This window comes from Anomalospiza imberbis, chromosome 15, assembly GCF_031753505.1.
Source record: "Anomalospiza imberbis isolate Cuckoo-Finch-1a 21T00152 chromosome 15, ASM3175350v1, whole genome shotgun sequence".
In the NCBI taxonomy this organism is placed as follows: Eukaryota; Metazoa; Chordata; class Aves; order Passeriformes; family Viduidae; genus Anomalospiza; species Anomalospiza imberbis.
Window position 1 is genome coordinate 18,248,969 of NC_089695.1, and position 19,483 is coordinate 18,268,451.

General features: G+C 53.3%; 1 protein-coding gene across 1 annotated transcript in view; it reads left to right on the plus strand.

Annotated features, from left to right (window-relative positions):
- The first annotated feature begins 3,629 nt into the window (after window positions 1-3,629).
- Window positions 3,630-19,483, plus strand: part of KCTD16 (potassium channel tetramerization domain containing 16) — a 58,552-nt gene continuing 42,698 nt past the window's right edge. The window contains exons 1-2 of the mRNA XM_068206265.1: window positions 3,630-4,127; window positions 4,399-5,545. Of these exons, the coding sequence (XP_068062366.1) occupies window positions 4,714-5,545 (832 nt within the window). The 5' untranslated portion in view covers window positions 3,630-4,127; window positions 4,399-4,713. The remainder of the gene's footprint in view (window positions 4,128-4,398; window positions 5,546-19,483) is intronic.

Sequence of the window (19,483 nt, forward strand, 5' to 3'; positions counted from 1 at the left end):
GCTTTATGCTTTTTCTTCAAAGTGAAAGATTTGTTAGGGCTTCCCATTCGCACGTACCGCTGGATTTGAGCAGATGAGAATTTCACTGTGTGTAATTCACCCTGCTGGATCAGGGGATAATCTCTGATTTAGTTCGGTATCACTTGTTCTTGCCTGGCTTGCCTTGCAGGGAGCTCAGTCTCTGGAGCTGGGTGATGGGATGGATACCCCCCTGCTGGAGAGGTGTCTGGGTTAGAGGGCTGGAACTCGCAGGAGCCTGGGATTGGTTCCTCCCAGGCTCTGTTCTTTGCCGTGGGTTGAGGCTGGATTGGCAGTCCTGTCTGGGATCACCAGTGCAGGACACGATTCTGCCTCTCAGGGAAACCACTGGCCCTCATGATAGGCCCAGTCCAGACATTTCCTTATTCCCCTGCCATGCCACCATGCTCAGAAACTACCCTCTTCTCGCTGGCTTGATGGAGTTCTGCCCTGGAAAACATTGCCTGGGCTCAGTATTCAGACACAGCCTGCTGAGAAGAACAGAATGTTACAGGGAACAGGGCTGAAGGACTGTTCATCCATCCTGAAGTGGCACCTTGAAGTTGTTCCTGAATCAAAGTGCAAGCCTGGAACTGGAAGTGCTGTTCTTCTTTCTTCCTTTTTTATTTTAACTATTGTGTGCAAAGATCACACAGAGAGATGAAAGTTCTCATGTGGCTTTTTAGGTGGAATCTTCTGTCCAAAATACAACTTGGATGTATTTTTTCCTCAGAATTACTACTTCAGTTTCTTCTACTTTCAATTGCTCCTTCTCCAGGCACCTCAAAGCTCTTGTGTTGTTGCTGATAAGCAGTTTCCACATTTCTCACTTTGTGGGGGCGACTTGATTCAAATTTCCAGCCTGTGTATTTCCTCTGGAGATAGGAGGTGATACACATACACACACACACTCTGCTACTCCAGCCCAGGTAACACTGCCCTTCCTTTCTAGCACCCATTGCTGCTGCTTTTCAGACACCTCTTTCTAACACCCACCAAATACGATAAAGTCAGTTGTTCCATGATCTCCTGAAATGCCAGTTTAGCACTTTGTCATAAGGAATGACCTCAAACCTGTGAATGATGTCACAGCATTCATGGATTGGCTTCCAGCACAGCTATGCCGGGACTTTTGGAACACACACTTTGAGCTCAGGCTAAATTTTCCCTTGCCTCTGCTGAGAGTTATGAACCATCTGTCAGAAGTGAGAAGTGCTTCATCCTCCTCCCTTTGATGGATACTGCTTTTCTCTTCCATCAGAACTGTAGTTGCTCCTTGGTGTGGTCCTGACACATATTTTACATTTAGGTTACCATGTATTTAGCCCAGATTTTAAAGTTTCACTCTCTCAGGCTGCATTTTGATGGATTTGGCCCATGGCTTGTATTTAGCTGGGGAGCATTACGTGATGCTTTTACCCCTGAAGTCATCTCATCAAAGGAAATTGTGTTACAGTGAAATGATTGGAACGTCCCCATGTGAAGAAATAAAAGCAGGTGCTGAATTGCTTTCATTACTATTTGAAAGGTGCAGTTGCATTTCTAAAGCTGTTGTGATTAAAATTCTATGGTTTTTGTTCTTTTCAAAGGCCAATTCTGATGATAATGTTTCAAAGAGACTTCGAGCTTAGAGCTGTCTGTACTGGCTAATCACAGGGAATCCGTGCCTGATGCTCATTAGAGCTTGTCAGGAGTCCCAGGTGTGGATAACTCCTGTCCCCGCTCACTGAGCACCTGCACATCCCACTCGCTGTGGTGTCCCGGCCCCCCAGCAGCGCCGGGCTGAGCTGCACCCCCAGCCTCAGGCCTTTGGTTGCTGTCACGGGGACAGCACAAGCGCTTCCGTGCTGATCTGAGCACCTCAGCTCTTACTGGGGACAGGGAATGCATTCTTCAAGCCCTGCCAATATGGCACCCCTGCCTTTATGAAAATGGACTTTAATTAGATTAAAATTGCATATGAACTAGCATAGACAACTGAAATATTTGCAAAAGCTGATGCAATTCTCCCTGCTTTTAACAGGGACAGCACTGTCACTCCCAGAGGCATCTGTCATTCCCTCTGGCTGGTCATGCAGGTGTTAAATTCTGTCTGCACCAACTGCACCAGGCTCTTAAAAAGGTAATGAAGACATTTAAGTGAACATGATCTCACATCCCACCTTTACATCCTCTGTGCAGGGGTTATGGAGCACTTGACCTGCACTGCTTCAGCTGCTCTGCTGAGGCACAAGGGCAGGACACAGGGCTTGGGCTTTTCTGAGGCACAGCCAGCACACCCTGTAGTGGCACCAGATTCTGCTGGATTGAAAATAAGGATCCTGAAGTGAGGGGCAGACTCTGTTCAGGAGTGCAGCAGTTGCTTCAGAATGAATGAATGAAGGTAAAAATCAAGGGTTTGATTAACTGTTCAGCTCTCAGATTTAATTTGAAAAGTCTGTAGGTACATAAGTAATGATTTTCTGTCTTAGCCTTGAAAATTATTCTTTTTGGCTATTTTGTTTTAAATTACGGCCATGTTTTCAGAAGAATATCACTGAAGTATCTGCAGCCTCGGCTGGTGTTAATACACCAAGGTTGTGGATTCAGTTCCCGTATGGATTTACTTAAGAGCTGGGCTCCATGATCCTTGAGCCTTCCAACCCAGAACATTCTGTGAATCTGTGAACTTAAGTGCAGTCAGCAAAATCTATCCCTGCATGGTGACTTCATCACGCAGACACTTCACTCAAAAGCTTTTAGTCAGCCTTCGAGTAAAAGGCTTTCTTTTCTCATATGTTATCATTCCAAGAAGAGTATTTTTGCCCAGAAGTGGTGTGAGCTGGCACGGGGCTGTGCTGCCCCGTTCCCGCGGATGCCCGGCAGTGTGGGTGCTCCGGGGAGCCGCTCCCGCAGCTCCTCCGCTGGTTTTCGGCTGCCGCCGGGATGCCTGCTCCTGTCTCCGCGCCCGCAGCGCCCGTGCCGAGCAGCGGGGACGGACACGAGGTGGCGGTGCCGGCGCGCCCGCGGCTCTCTCCGTTAGAGACCCACAAGTAAAGCGGGTCCTCCGCACCGCCGGAGCCGCCCCCGGTCCCTCCTCCTCCCTCCCGCGCCCCGCGGCGGGTCCCCTCCCTGCCGGCTCCGGGGAGATGAGGAGCGGCGGCAGCGGGAGCGAATCCCGGTGCTGCCCGGCAGCCGCGGCCGCGCGCACCGGCCGTCCCCGCGCTGCCCGCCCGCACCGCCGGCGGGGACCCCGCGGAGCCGGGACAGGCACGTTGCGGGCGGGCAGGGGACGGGCGCTGCCGGCCGAGGGGACGGAGCGGGAGGGACTGCGCCGCAGCTCGGGCGGTGAGCAGCGGGCGGCAGCGCTGCCCGGCCCCGGCGAGGCGGTACCGGCGCTGTCCGCGGTGCTGCTGCCGTCCGCGGTGCTGCCGCGCTGCCCGGCGCTGCGCGCGTCCTGCCGTGCCCGCCCGCGCCCGTGCCCGGCGCTGCCCGGCGCTGCCCGGCGCTGCCCGCTCGCGGCGCTGCCCGGTGCCGGCGCGGGACGCGGGCGCCCATCCCGGCCTCCTTTAAGATGATGCAATCGGCATCGCCCTCCGCGCTGCCGGCCCCGCGCCGCTGAGCGGAGCCCGGAGCGCGCAGCGGGGCGGAGCGGAGCGCGGCGCGGGGCGGCCCCGGCGGTGCCGGCGGTCCCGGCGGGCCATGGGGGAGCCGCCGGCCGCGCTGCCGCCGCGGGAGCCGCCGGAGCCCGGCAGTGCCTAGCGCAGGCTGAGGGCTTTCTGCAAGTCATCGGGGCCGGCGGATGCGCCCCCGCTGCCCTCCCGCTCCCCCAGCCCAGGGCATCCACTCGGGAATTACTTTATTTATTTATTTATTTGTTTGTTTTAATTATTTTCTTCCGCCGTGCTGCATGTACTGGTTTCCTGGTCACCCGCCACGGTTAACTTCCCTGTGACTCGGTTTAACACTTGAGACCTCCGTGGATGCTGCTAAGAGCACTTCTGTTGCCTTTGCTGTCCCTTGCTTGGATTGGATTCACACTACCCGGACCCTGTGTGCCTGTATGTGTGTTCTGAGTGTCTTGACATTTTGGTTTTCTTTACAAGAGCTATGCATTAATTGTTACTAAGGTAAGAGTCCCTGTTCTTGTTCCCTCATGTGCATGTCTAATTTAGATGTTTCTTTAAAGATGAAGTATGCAGTTTCTTTTAAACAGTGAAGTCATATGTAGCCCTTCCATTGATGAATACTTGTGAAATAGAAGTGTAGAACTTGCCAAAAAAGAGAGATCTATTTAACAGATTTAGCTTGGTTCTACAAACTGCTCTGCTTTTATCTGTTGCTGCAGCTATGATGTTTAGAGGACTAATTTGTGCTTTGTTTTGTTTTCCCTTTTCACAGACCTGTGAATGACCATAGACTTGGCTTGACCTTGATTTTGATGGCTTTGTTGGAAGATCTGATGATGTGATTGCATGTCATGAGGTGATTGCTCTCCAGCCTCCAGCCTCCGTGGCTCAGTGTATAAACCACTTCTGCCACACCGTCGCTCATGGACAATTCAGATTTTTATTTTAAACAATCCTTTTGGCTACTTTTATTTTCTCGCTTCTCATTTCCCCCTTGTTTCTTCTTAATGTTGGGAGCTTTATTCTACCCTCTGATGTGATTGATCGTCCTGCTTCTCCGTGCTGCTGATTTCCAGTTTAAACTACAATGGCTCTGAGTGGCAACTGCAGGACTTACCTTCCTGCTCGGGAGCAGGGGACGGGGCTGCACTCCTTCCCCGAGGTGGTGGAGCTCAACGTGGGCGGCCAGGTTTACTTCACTCGCCACTCCACCTTGGTTGGCACCCCTCACTCCTTGCTCTGGAAAATGTTCACCCCAAAGAGAGACACAGCCAACGATCTGGCCAAGGACTCCAAGGGAAGATTCTTCATCGACAGAGATGGTTTCCTTTTCCGCTATATTCTGGACTATCTCAGGGACAAGCAAGTGGTTCTGCCCGACCACTTCCCAGAGAAGGGAAGGCTCAAGAGGGAGGCTGAGTACTTCCAGCTCCCGGACTTGGTTAAGCTCCTGACTCCCGACGACAACAAGCAAAGCCCCGACGATTATTGCCACAGTGACTATGAGGAGGTGTCCCAGGGCAGTGACACGAGAATATGCCCCCCCTCGTCGCTCCTACCGCCGGACCGCAAGTGGGGATTCATCACCATCGGCTACCGTGGCTCATGCACCATTGGCAGGGAGAGCCAAGCAGATGCCAAATTCAGGAGGGTCCCAAGGATTTTGGTTTGTGGAAGGATTTCTTTGGTCAAAGAGGTTTTTGGAGAAAGTTTGAATGAAAGCAGAGACCCGGACAGGGCTCCAGAAAGGTACACCTCCAGGTTTTATCTCAAGTTCAAGCACCTGGAGAGGGCTTTTGACATGTTGTCCGAGTGTGGATTCCACATGGTGGCCTGTAACTCCTCAGTGACGGCTTCCTTCGTCAACCAGTACACAGACGACAAGGTCTGGTCCAGCTACACCGAATATGTCTTCTACCGTAAGTACCAGGCGCACGGGGGGAAGGAGCGCCGAGCTCGGGCTGCTCCCTGCCGCCGGCCGAGCCTTCCCGCAGCGCGGGGAGCGCCGGCTCCCGTGCCCGCCCCGGCCCGGGCTGTGTTCAGGTCCGGGGGGACACATTTCCGCGTGAGCTCTGCAGGTGAAGCGGGGCTGCGCTCGGCGGGCCGGGCCTGGCTAGGTGGCAGCACAGACTGCCGAAAGCGCCGTGCCTGTGCCCGGAGGACGCGGTGCCTCCGGCGCTGTAAATCAGCACCCGAGCGCCTAGCACGCTTCCCGGGACGTGTGGGACACAAACCGAGGGTGCAAACACTGCGAAATTCATTACTAAAAACCTTTGACTGGGATTCACTTTGCAAAGGTAATAGAGGCTCGGTAATCATCAGGCACAGGCAGCCAAGCCATCTGTCAGCAGCCCCGACACGCTTCCACGCAGGGAGGGGAAAACACAATTCCATCCCTCTGGCCGCATTTCAGCGGGGCCATCTCAGAGGCAGCTGCTGTGCCCTGGAATGAGGGCTCGGAGCAGAGAGGGGCAGGGGCTGGGCCTTGTTACGCAACACGCCCGTGGAAAAGCGAGTGTCCTCTCCAGGAGGAGTGTGTGCCCTGCTTCCCGCAGTCACACCGGACCCACGCTGCTTGCTGCTCGGAGCTGGAGTGCTCAAGGGCTCATTAACTTCAGCGCTGATACCCAGGGACAGGCTGGTTACCAATGGTAACACCGGGGTAATCTGGATCCATGAGTCTGTACCAGAGAATCATTCCACGTCTGCTGTGCCGAAACATTTGAGAGGTTCATGAGGCTGTTTGCCTCCATTTTCATTTGAGGAGGATGAAGGATGGAACAATCACCCTGGCCATCAGTGTAGCCAGCTGCCGCTTTGGCTGGTGGCCTTGGGGCAGAGGGACAGAGGGACAGTGGGGTAGAGAGATAGAGGGAGAATGAAGAGCTGCCACCCTGGGTGTGGTGCTCACAGTGAGCAGGCTCCTGGCATGGGAAGCTGACAAAAGTTTTTGATGGAAGATGCACCAGGAAGGGAACAGTTTGAGTGTAATTCCGTGGATTCGGTGCCATCTACTTTTGTGTGGGGCTCAACAGGCAGCCCTAATCTGCTTATGCAATGAAGCTTAAGTTAGCATCCTGAAAAGCCATCTGGGTTTTTGACATCTGTAGATTTACTTAAAATTAGTTTTCTAGCTGGATTTCTTAGCAAAATAGTTCTAAGGTCATGGATCCGCTTATATTCCAACAGGGATAGATGATCTGTGTTATTAAGAAGCTTCTGCTTGAGATTACAGTGTCTTCTACAAGTTCTAGGAGGAGACTTGATGTAGGTAAAGGAATGGATTAGAAAAATTGTGCTGGCATTTATATTTAAAATAAGGAAAAATATAAGTTCTTTATAGGCACAATGATGTCTGCTAATTGAAGAGAGGATGAATGTAGGCTTTCCCTGAATTAGCAAAACTGACTCCTGTTTTTCATATTTCTCAAATTTTTACCTTAGAGGACTGCTCACTGCTCCCACATCACTACAGCCAGGGTAGGGACCAAGAGGAGAGGTACTGTAGAAATTCTGGAGAATGAAAATCTCCAGATTTTCAGGTGTCACAAAATCTTCTCTCATCAGTTAAATCCAATTGAAGTTCCTGAAAAGATTCCTATCCCTTTCAGCAGGCTTTGGATTTGGCTCTGATTGGTTTTGTGGGGTTTTGACACCGATACAGTTTCAGAGGGTCCTTCCCCAGGTAAAAGCCAAAGACGTGGCTGTGGTGCCGGGTGACCCGTTCTTGTCCCAGCCCGAGTCGTTCAGTTCTGCCCAGTGCTGGTGCTGCTGCCATGGAGCTCCGGCTGCGGATCTTCCCTGGCCCCACACTCAGGGCTGGCTGCAGCTGATGCTCCTGATAGCAGGCTCCACAACTCACCTGCAGCAAAGGAACTCCCTCTCCAAATCTCCTGAAATAATTCCATTCCCATTGTCACAAAGCCCTTTCTTCTGAAACTTTGAGGACCAATAAAATTGACATCTGGCTTTGCAGTGGAACATGGCATCTCCCCTGCAGCTGCTTAGCCATAATTATTTCTTTAGATGCTGCCAGCTGTGTCTATGCAAGCATTAATCCATCAAGCTCCTGTGAGCAGGTTAATGGGCCTGAGCCTGGGAGGTGTCCAACACCACTGGGGAGGCAGAGGCAGAGGTGGTCTTTGCAGGGCTGCTCAGGAACTGCTGTGAAAGGCCTGTTGGAGGAAATCTTCCTAGCTGGAAATGGATGATTAGTTCCAAAGAAGGAAGAATACAGGGAGGAATGGTGTTTTGATACACCAAATACATTGCATGCTCCAAATACCACTGGGAAGGTAAATGCCTGTGGCTGGCACGAAGATAAAGAGCATTTTTCATGTGCAAATCCATCTGAAAGGGGCTGAGATGGACTGGAGGGGGTGTGAGCCGAGCAGCTCTCACACGGGTACAGCGTGTGCTGGCGAAGCACTGCACCATCAATATTGCATGGCCCTTCGTCCCCTCGGGCCCATTTCGGTGCTGTTAGGGCTGTGTGAGAGAGAGAGAGCGCCCCGTGGGGGAGGCTTCCCCGAAATGAGCCCTGCAGGGTGAGCCGGGCACCGCCAGCCCCGAGCTGAGGCTGAGGAGAGCCCGGCCGGGCGTGGGGACAGCAGGGGCACAGCCGGGCTCCAGCCAGCCCCAAATGGGCCGAGGCACAGCAGGGCTTGGAGACAGGCTGGGATGGGCCAGCGGGGCCACCGCTGGGCAGTTCTGTGGCACACAGCTCTTGTGGGGGTGGCACGGGGGTGGGCACAGGGCACTGCCAGGCTCCTGCTCGCAGGAGGGGAGGGGGTGAGAGCTGAGGAGCTGCTCATGCATTTCCTTTCCCTCCAGTTTCTCCTATAGCAAAGGCATTTCCTTAAATTTTCTACTGGCTATGGCTGGATTTCTGACCAGAACCATTTTGTGGTTTCCCCCCCCCCACTATTACTTTAACAATCTTGAAGTAAAACCTCATCTCCAAACTCTCTAATTTTTGAAGAGGGTGAACAGCCTCTGCTTGGGTCTTCATTTCATTTGTTTTCAGCCTTTCTAATGTGATGAACTGAAAGCGTGCACTCGAACACCTGGTGACGGTGGTGTTGGGGCAGGGGCTGTGACAGCAGCCGGGCTGGCTCAGTCCTCCACAGCCTGGCCCCACTCCTGGCCAGCACTGGGGGTGGCACCCTGTGCGTGGCTGCTGGGACTGCCAGGAGAGCAGAACAGCACGGTGGGAAGGGACAAGGCCTGAGCTTCTGCCAGCAGCGCTGTGACACAGCGGGATGTGTGTGCCTGCGCCTGCGGGGCAGCTGGGACCTCAGGGACACAGCCAGGGATGGCCTGGCATGGCATGGCATGGCATAAAACTGCCTGTCAGCCCCATCTCACATGGCTCTTGCCCCAGCACCCTGGAGCCATGTCCCTTCTGTCTCTGAGAAGGGCTGACAGTCGGGAGGGTTGGTGTGATTTGGCCCCTTCACAGCTGCACACAGGGAGCAGCCCAGGCGCCTGCAGATGTGCAGAGGAAATGTGAGACCTTGTTGGTGCCATGGCTCTGAAAGCCAAAAATGGATGAGTGATGCTCCCGCAGGCCCTGTGCTGGCTCCGCTCGCTCCCTGGGGGTGCTGGGGCCTCACCTTGCTCTGTGCAGTGCTGGCCAGCTGTGCCTTGCAGCTGCTGGCAGGAGGCTGATGTGCAGAGATGTTTGTGAGCTAGGCTTCAGAATATCCTGGGATAAACAGATGGATGCTCTTGGGTGGGGACGTGCAGGAGGAAGAAATGTCAGGCGACATTCCCCGATGCCTGTCCATTGGACACCATTCCCTGGGGTAATCCTGGTGTCTGTTTTACAAGAGGACCCATTTGGGATTGCTGCAGCCAGCTGGGGCCTGTCACTGTGCATGTGTGACTGAGCTAAAGGATCCCATACTGATGTGCCTACCATTGACTCATAAATTCATTGTGTGGCAGAAATTTGCCTCACAAAACGGAGCAGTCTTTGCACAGTGACACCCACAGCTGTGCTGTCAAACGGGCAAGATGTGGGAGAGGAACATCACCCAGTTCTCTTTAAACCCATACTGTCACATGATCCAAGAGCTGCTTCTGTCTGATTTCAAATCAGTGAAGATCAAAATGACCCCAAAGTGAGCAAAATGAAGTCTAATCCAATGAATAATGCAAGCTTCTTCCCCGCTGACAGGAGATCTTTCTGTTTCCAGGTAATTATTGTCATCACTGGTGCCTCTGGTTCCTCTTGCCAAAGCAAACCCTCTCACCAGGATCATCATCTGCAGGTGGTGGGGCTGCAGCCAGCCAGGTCTGTCAGTCTGTTCATGGCTGAAGGACCTTGCTCCAAGCTTTTATGCCCTCCCAATTTGTCAGAGCAGATTGAAAAACCTGCAGAGTTGTTGCTTAGAGTTATGCCATAGATGAGAAATGCTGTTATTTATTGGAAACCAGTTGTGTCAAATCTGATTGTCAGATTAGGCCAAGAATCTGCTGCTCGGTGAGTAAGCAAAGCAAAACTTGACGAAAGAGTCGGTTGGATTCAGGGCTCAGAGTTTGTTCTGACAATCTACAGAAAGTGGTGTTGAGGAGGCAGCAAGGATGGCTTTGGCTCCTGGCCTGTCCCTGCCCAGTGCCGACCCTTGAGTGTGTGACCCTTAGGGACTGCCGTGTTTCTGTCCACATCTGTCCCCCTGCTCCAAGCACCTCGTGGGCATGGGAGCGACCCGCTGTCCCAGCAGCTGCACAGCAGCCAGGCAGGCTCGAGCCTTGTCCCTCTGTCCCTCTGTCCCTCTGTCCCTCTGTCCCGTGACTCTGGGGGAAGGAAGGGGCTCTGTGGGTGAGGAGATAAATCAGCACTGCCTGCAGACGTGTTGAGCAGGTTGTGGCCTGCAGTTTGTGTTTTCCCTCCCTTCCCAAGCTGCCAGGAGGGCAGTGTGCCAGGGGCACTGGAACCACTCCCGCGGGGCCGGTGGGGCCAGGGCCTGGCCGTGGGCACAGCCGTGGGCACATCCCCGCTGTCCCCAGCCACCAGGGCTGCCACAGGGCCAGGGCAGGGACGGGAGGCATGGCCTCCCCTGGCACTCGCAGTGCTGCTGCTGCTGCTCCGTGATCCAGAAAAAGACCGTAATGACTAACGGATTAACCAAGGAGAGCTGGCATTTAGGGGGGGAAAATAAATCAATGTGTTTGAACGTGCAGCCTGGAGCTGGCCGAGTGCCAGGAGCAGCACACAGACCCCGCAGCCCCACCTGGGAGCTGGGCAGGGCTCGCTGTGCTGGGAGCAGCGCTGTGCCAGGCGCAGGCAGGGAGCGGGCATGGGGAACGCCTGCTCTGCTGCCCGCCAGCGCAGTCCTGGCCCCACGAGCCCGGGCAGGGCGAGAACGGCTCCCGGCAGCCCCCTTCTGCAGCTCCTTCAGCCTGGCCAGGCCTGGCCTTCTCCAGAGTTTGCCGAAATGTAGCTCTGGCTCTCAGGAAAACAGAACCAGAGAGGGTGAAGGAGTGTAAATGAGAAAACACAACGCGACATTCGCCGTTCAGTAAATACCAGCAACATATTGTGCACACAGACAAACACTTCCTTGCAGCAGGTTGAGTTTTTTCTGTCCAGCCATCCTGGATTTGTTTAATTTTGTAACCACAATATTTTCTCAGTTTCCCCTCTTTTTTTTTTTTTTTCGGCTTTTCAAGTTCAAGGCTAATGTACAATAAATATGGAGACACGAAGCAAAATCTAAATTACATCTTTGCACACAGAAAGAAGAACCCTTTTTTCTTTGAGCTTCCTTGCACAAAATTGTATTTTTTATGAAGGAAGAAAATAGACTAAAGTGCTTTAGGCTTGGTGGAATCACTTCAATTGTCACCGAGGTGCAATGCTGCCCGAGCTGGCCAGAACCAAGAATCCTGTGGCAGCGATTCCCCTGCTACTTTCAGACTACTCAAGTAAATTCTGGAATACACTCAAACATTGCTGCCATTATTGGGCCTCCTAATGCTGGTCCCAGTGCTTAAGGAGCAGAGGAGCTGAAGCTGCAGATCTGCTCATGGGGGAGGGTGGTGTGGGGATGATCTGGGAGGTGCTGGACACCTGGAATACCTCCTGGGCGCATCTCTGAGGGCTCAGGTGTGCTACAGGAGCCCAGTGCTGAGGTGACGTGTCCCTTCCTGGCTCAGTCCCAGGCTCAGGGACCTGACTGAGCCTTCCCAGCCTCTCTGGGCTTTCAGAGAGGGACTTTTTACCAGGGCGTGGAGTGACAGGGCTTCCAACCCAAACCATTCCATGGTTCCACGACTCTGTGGCTTCTGGAACAAATGTCCCTTGGAGCGATTGTCCCTTGGCTTTATCTCTGCTAGCAGGGGCTGAGTAAATGAAATAGAGAATGCCCAGCAGAGCCCTGTGGGCTGTCTCCCTCAGTTTTCCCAAAGTGGCTGGCTAAGTCAGCTGTCTAATAGTGTTCGAAGGAGAGGAGAAGTCTGGAGCTGTTGGAATTGTTTTGCATTTCAGTAGCTGGTCCAAGCTGAGTTGAAATGCCCATAAATGTAAATTGGTCAATTGGAGGCTGACCCTGGTGACCCCTCTCTATCACTCTCACTAATGTCCTTCCCATCCAGGAGCTGTTCATACATCACTTGCGTTACAAATTCCCCTGCACTGCCTCTGACTCTCCTAATGACGTGATTAACGATTTCCAGGAGCTCATTGATTAGCTGTTAGGGCAGCTAAAAAATTCCTCTACCAGCAACAAAGTGTGGAGAACTGCGGCCATCCTGGTTTGCAGTCCATCCTGGAAATCCTGCTGCTGTGATGTCAGAAAGTGAGTACAACACCCCCAGACACCAAATTCCAAGGAGGAGAATGATCCTGAGCTTTGGGGAGGGCTCCTAGAACAGTCTGGAGGGAGCAGCAGCCTGAGGGACGCTCCCACTCTGGATCTGAGCAGGGGCTGCAGCTGGGAACAGACCCAGCACTGCCCTCCTGGCTTCAGGCTTTGGCCAGGCCCTCAAAGTCAACTTTAGAGAAAAAAATCCTCTCTGCATATTTTGGAGGAGACTCATTTCAGGGCTTGAGATTGAATTTCCATCAATCTGAATCAGAGTGTATTTTTACAGTGGCATTAAATCAGGCTGAAATAGAACCCAGTGGAACATGCTGATTTTGACTGAATTTTGCACTTAAAATATTTCCAAAGCCAAAAACTCCAGGCAAAGCTTGAGTAAGGAAAGACCACTCCACCAGAGAGCTTGGAAAAGTGTTTGTGCTCCTGCAGAGGGAATGTCACTGGATTTCCCTCAGCTCAGAGGGTGTGAGCACTCTTGCCACTGGTGTGGGCAAGTCCAGCACTGGTCCCACGAAGGATCTCAGAGGCTGATCCCGAGGCAGGGAGGTGAACATGGCTTATTGCAAATCTGCCCTCTGATGCTCCTGGAAAAATGTGATTTTTGAGCACCACTTACACTAAATCTACCACCAGGACCCTTGATGGGGCTTTCACAGACAGCTGGAACAGAATTTTCTCTCACAGTGCCATTGCCTCAGTGTGTTGTCATGTGGCAGGTGAGTGTAGGGGAAACACTGAGATGCCTCACTGAAGATCTCAAACCCCCTTGTTCTAACATGCCAAAATCAATAAAAAGGAATTTGAGGAGTAACTGCTTGTTCTAAAAGTATGTTGGCTTTGGTTTCCTTTGCTTTTCTCTCCTGACCATCGGTCAGTGCAGGGAACTGGGCCTCAAGAGGCTGCCTGGTGCTTTTTCCTTTGGTTTGATGTTGCAGCATAATTGTGGGGAAAATAAATGACCACTGTCCTCCTGTGGAATTGCAGAGGGAATTCTTTTTCTGAATTAATGGTCCAGTGGTGGTCAGTGGTAACATCATTTTTATGCATAAATAATGCCATTTATTATATCATTGATGCCCTTTCTTGTAGATGTTTCGTTAGAGTCAGAAGAGCAGCTCTGAGGAGCTCGGGTTAATGGCAGGAGCTGTGCTGAGTCCAGCAGAGCTGCAGCAGCTCCCCCAGTGCAGAGCTGGCCCAGCACTTGTGCAGCTCTGCCCTGGCAGCGTGTGCTCCCACGGGGGTTGGCTAATTGGAAAGGCTGCCGTGGTGAATCTCTCATGGTGACACAGGGAATAATTTAATGTGCTTTGCTTAAGTGCAGCTGGGCTTCCTTGGGAGGTCACTGTCGGAAAAATGTTGCTGAAAACTTCTTGGAAGTTGGGTTCCTCCTGCCTTAGGAGTTTGGCCATGACACACTGTCACAGAGTCCCAGAATCCCGGGATCCCTGAGGCTGGAAAAGCCCTCCCAGAGCACTGAGTCCAGGCTGTGCCTGTTCCCCACTGTGTCCCCAGCCCAGAGCACCGAGTGCCACGGCCAGGAATTCCTTGGACACTCCAGGGATGGGGATCCAAACCTCCCTGGGCAGTTCCAGTGCCTGAGCACCCTTTCCATGGGGAAATTCCTGCTGATGTCCACCCTGAGCCTGCCCTGGCCCAGCCTGAGGCCGTTCCCTCTCCTCTGTCCCTGTCCCTGGGAGCACAGCCCGATCCCCGGCTGTCCCCTCCTGTCAGGAGTTGTGCAGAGCCACAAGGGCCCCCTGAGCCTCCTTTGCTCCAGGCTGAGCCCCTTCCCAGCTCCCTCAGGAATTCTCCAGCCCCTTCCCAGCTCCGTTCCCTGCCCTGGCCATGCTCCAGCCCCTCCAGGGCTCTCCAGAGCTGCCCCAGCCCTGGAGGTGCCCCAGCGGTGCCAGCACAGGGACAGGCACTGCCCTGCCCTGCTTCAAGCCCAGTGCTCTGTCTGACCCCTCCTGCCAGCAGTGCACACGATGGCTCTGTCTCAGTCCTGCCACCACCTCTTGAGCTACAGCCTCCCAGTGAGCGAGGTTTTGTCCCCAGGGCCTGAGGAGTTCCCTTGGGCACTGTTTAACCCAGCCCACGTGCAGCCCAGGGGTGGCTTCGCCCTCCGTGGCACAGCCACAATTACCAGGATGCAAAACCTCTCCTTTCTAGCTGGGAGAAGAGCAGTTTCCAGGTATTGTTGATTTCATTAATTTGTGAGCATTCAGGAGAGCAAACCCTCTATTCTCTCAAGTCAATGCCCTTGCATTACGTGAGGATGAAATCATTCCCTTCCCTCAGAGCAGTCTGCAGACACAAACCTTCTTTGCCTTCCCTTGCGTAGACAAAGAATATTTAAATAAGGATGCTGATAAAAGTGCTTTCACTGGTAAAGACCTGATTAAAGAATCTGCTGTTTAGAGTCCTGTAGGTGAAGGCAGAAGTCAAGAGGTGCCTTTTCATGCAGAGGGACTGAAAAATTCGTTTAAGTTTGGTCTGTGGGAAGAATTTTCACAACTCAGTGACATCTCCAGAGCTGGGGAGAGCCCAGGTCCCAGATCTAGTGGAGGTCACTGATGGGGAGGATCAAACCCTGCTCTATCTTATTTCCATTTCTAAATCTTCCAAATACTCGACTTGTACCTAGGAAGAATCAGCGCTCACTTTATACAAGTTTTCTGGGTTTAAGAAGCCCAGATAATCCTTGGCATGCCGAAACACGAAGGACTGGAGCTGATCCATTTGAAACTGTCAATAATTGCCTCCCTCCCCTCCAGCAGCAGCCCACGTGTCCCCGGCAGGCTGCAACGAGGCAGGTGGCACGTTGGCAGCCAGGCCCTGCTCGTGTGGGAGGATGACAGATTTGCCCACCTCTCCCTGAGCATCCCTCAGCCTCTTTGGTTCCTGCAGATAAGCCAGGGGCTGCAGGGCTGGCTGAGGCTGCTCTGTTCCTGTCACGGGAGGGTTCCCATCCCTGTGAGTGCCTGCTGCATGCTCTGCCAGGCCCTGACAGATTCCCTGCAGGAGCACAGGGCCCCGAGTCTGGGGATCCAGCAACCACAGCCTGGGGATCCAAGCAAGCCTGGCTGCGGGCAGGCAGAGCCCTGGCTCCCACAGCATCCCTGGCTGGCAGCACAGCAGCCTGGCCTCCAGCTGAACATTGCTCTTCCTGCTTTTGCTCGTGGCTGTGGTACAAACACCATCAGAATTCCAGCCTGGAGCAGAGAAGCTCCAGGGCAACCCGACTGTGCCCTTCCAGTGCCTGCCCACGGCAGGGGTGGCGCTGGGTGGGCTTTAAGGTCCCTTCCAGCCCGAACCATCCATGGTTCTGTGACTCTGTGATACTCAAGTGTGTCTAAAAGCATTCACGGATTTCCTTTGCAAGAAGACAATCAACCCACAGCCAGAGAGGGAAGAGCAAACCCTCCCCCAGACCCTTTGGAAGCAGCCTCTGCTGATGGAAATGCAGCAGAAATCCAGCATTCTCCCGAGGAAAGCTAAAAGCTACATGGCAGACAGTAAATAAATAATTGCAGGGAAACATTGCACATAGATTTCTTGGGGAACAGAACTTAATTAAATTTTGTGAACATGCCTACAGAGTTCCATTGATCAGGAAAAAATGGATATGGGCTACGTCTGTAAGATTTACTTGCTTGGTTGTGTTCTGCCTTTCTTCCCTCCCTCAGCTTCATTCACTTTATATCCTGCAGTGGTGAGGGAGCACATTTCTGGTTTTCCTCTGTGAAGAAATTGATTCTGAGCAGCACAGGACATGATGTATGGTTTGTAACTCTACAATATTGCTAAGCAAGAAAAAAAAATCACTGAAGAAGGCCATGCAGATATTATATTAATTTCCATTTTAAAATGGATTTCTTCCCACTAGGACCAATAAAAAATATGCAAAGACTTTCAACAGCCTCTCTAGTGATGATTAATTAAAAGATGGGATAAATCTTACTTGGCTAATTTAGCAAAGTAGGTTTTTTAGACACTTCACAGGACATTTTTTGCCATTGAATCCAAACTTATAACTGAATTCACAATAGCAGCGGCTCTGGCTGGGATCTCAGCATCTGTTTGTCATCACAACCAGGGGCAGGGAGGTGACAGTGGCTGGTGCCTGGCAGAGGAGCAGAGGGGCCGGGCAGTCACAGCCACCTCCGTGGCCAGCACAGGGCACAGGGTGGTGCCAGGGGCCTGGACCTGCACCATGGCAAGGGCTGAGCTCTGCTGGAAGGGCTGATCCCGCTCTGGAAGGGCTGATCCCGCTCTGGAAGGGCTGATCCCGCTCTGGAAGGGCTGATCCCCCTTTGGAGGGGCTGATCCCTGTCTGGAAGGGCTGATCACTGTCTGGAAGGGCTGATCCCCCTCTGGAAGAGCTGATCCCCCTTTGGAAGGGCTGATCCCTCCTCTGGAAGGGCTGATCCCTGTCTGGATGGGCTGATCCCTCCTCTAGAAGGGCCGATCCCACTCTGGAAGAGCTGATCCCTCTCTGAAAGGGCTGATCCCACTCTGGAAGGGCTGATCCTGCTCTGGAAGGGCTGATTCCACTCTGAAAGGGCTGATCCCTCTCTGGAAGGGCTGATCCTGCTCTGGAAGGGCTGATCCTGCTCTGGAAGGGCTGATTCCACTCTGAAAGGGCTGATCCCGCTCTGGAAGGGCTGATCCCGCTCTGGAAGGGCTGATCCCACTCTGGAAGGGCTGATCCCTCTCTGGAAGGGCTGATCCCACTCTGGAAGGGCTGATCCCTCTCTGGAAGGTCTGATCCTACTCTGGAAGGGCTGTTCCCTCTCTGGAAGGGCTGTTCCCTCTCTGGAAGGGCTGATCCTGCTCTGGAAGGGCTGATCCTGCTCTGGAAGGGCTGCACATGCTGCTGACTCTGCAGGATGGCAAATGGGTGCTGCTGTGGAGAACAAAATATATTCCATGAGAACCCAGAGGGTTTTTTCTGTTCCTACATTACTGTTCAGCTGTCCTGCCCAAATTTCCGTCGGGGCTGTGGGGGCTCCCAGGGTGCTGCTGGTGGCCCTGGGCTGCTTCCCCCACCCCAGGGAGGAGAAGCCCCTGGTTTGCTTTGCCTGAGCTGGCTTCAGGCTCCCCTCCCAGCAAAGCCCAGCCCCAGCAGGAGGGGGGGTGAGTGAGGGGGTGCTGTCCTTGCTGCAGGATTGGGAGCTGGCATATTGGTGAGGCATTAAAATTCCAATGGAACAGATGGTGTCAGGATTTTAACTTATGCTTATGAGATGCAGATGGTCCAAGGAGTGAACTTTTTCACCAGTTATTTTTATTTTGAACAGGTTAAGAACAAATTACTCTCTGAGTATTGTTGTTACTGCTCTGCTTGCCATTTCTTCTTTCCCTGAGTGTGTTTGTGTCTGTGCACATGTACAAGTCACAGAATCTCTTTTCCATGGAATGACAGACTGAAATAGCCCAATTTCTGCCTGAAACTCCTCTCTCTCTATTTTATTTACTGTTCCCATGTGCTCGGCCTAAGGTCCTCTGGAAGAACTGTCCCTGTGCCCGGGACAGCTCGGTCCTGCCCTGGCTCATGAGGGCTGGCACTGGCTCCCAGCCCTTCCCTGGCTCCACACCTGAGGCAGGGCTGGCACACCTGGGGCTGAGGATGGCAGGGCAGGCTTCTGCCCTTGGCTGCACTGGAACAACCCCAGGCTGACCCCGCTTCTACACCAGTAAGGATGTGTTTATCTGACCCTGTCATGAAACACGAGGCTGTATTTTTGTCATAATTTATAAGCTTGTTTCATTTTTTACAGAAAGCAAAGACATGTACTGCTACAAATTATTCATGTCCACCTGAATATTTCACACCCACCACACAGCACTAATTTTCATGTGAAGGCCCCAGTGCTTGGCACAAAGCCCCTGTGTACATTTTCCAGCCTGGTGCCCCTGTCCCGTGCCACATGCCCAGGGAGGGACCCAGGAGCTCCCTTGCAGCCACGAGCCCCCTGTGCCAGCCTGGGTTGTGCTTGGGCTCCGTCTCTGCTGGGGCTGCAGTCGGTGGCACCTCCTGGGAGGGTGAGGTGTGCCATGGCACACAGAGCTGCTCCTGCAGGAGGTTTGCTGTGTGCAGCTGGGCACGGGGAGCTGGTGCCAGCTGGTGTTGGTGTTTAATTTAGAGCCCAATCCAGAGAGCAGGAGAGCCCCAGAGCTCCCCGCGGTTGAAACACGCTGGAGGTGTTTGAGATCTGTAGGCTGGGGAAGACAACATTTCCCAGGGGTTAAAGCACTGAGGAAGTGTCTGCCCAGCTGACTCCTAACAAGGAACGTATTGCTCAGGTCTGACTGTGATCAAGTGCCTGGGCCAGCAGAAATAAATCTTTGTCTGTTCCCAGTCCTTGGTGCATTTCCCGTGTCTGTCCTGGAGCACGGCTGCAGGGAAGGCGCCCACGAAACCCCACAAGCACATGGACAGGGCAGAGGCAGCAGTGCAGGTGTGGGCTAATCAGGATCACTTATTCCTCCCTCGTGCCTGCTGCCATTACTCATCCTCTCTCCCGCATGCAAATGTGCAATCACAGATCTCCCTGCTAAAGCCCACGGAGCTCTGGTGGCTCTGTTCCCACCCTTCAAACGCAGCAGCTCTGGGAATGCAGCACTGACGGGACAGAGGCACCCGGGGACGCTGATCCCCCCGGCTCAGGGCCCTGGCTTGCCATTTATACTGGTGGAGATGGGAAGGGCTTTGGAGGGTGCTGGCTGAGAGCTGCAGGGAGGCTAGGGGTGCCTGCTCACACCTCCAAAGGCTGTGAGATGCCTTGTCCCCGCAGGGCTGGCATGTCCCCTCTTGCTGGGCCAGGCAAGCTGATGGGCTGGGCTTTTGGGATCCCCTGGAGCACACAAAATCACCTATTTCTGATAATGAGTATTTTCCATAATTATCCCGGGTAAGATGACATTGACCGAGAAGGCCGTGCCATAGCCAGAGGTGCTGGAGCTAATTTGGGTTCCCTCGGAGCAGCCGGGCAGGGCTGAGGGGCAGGGGCTGCCCTGCTCTGGGCA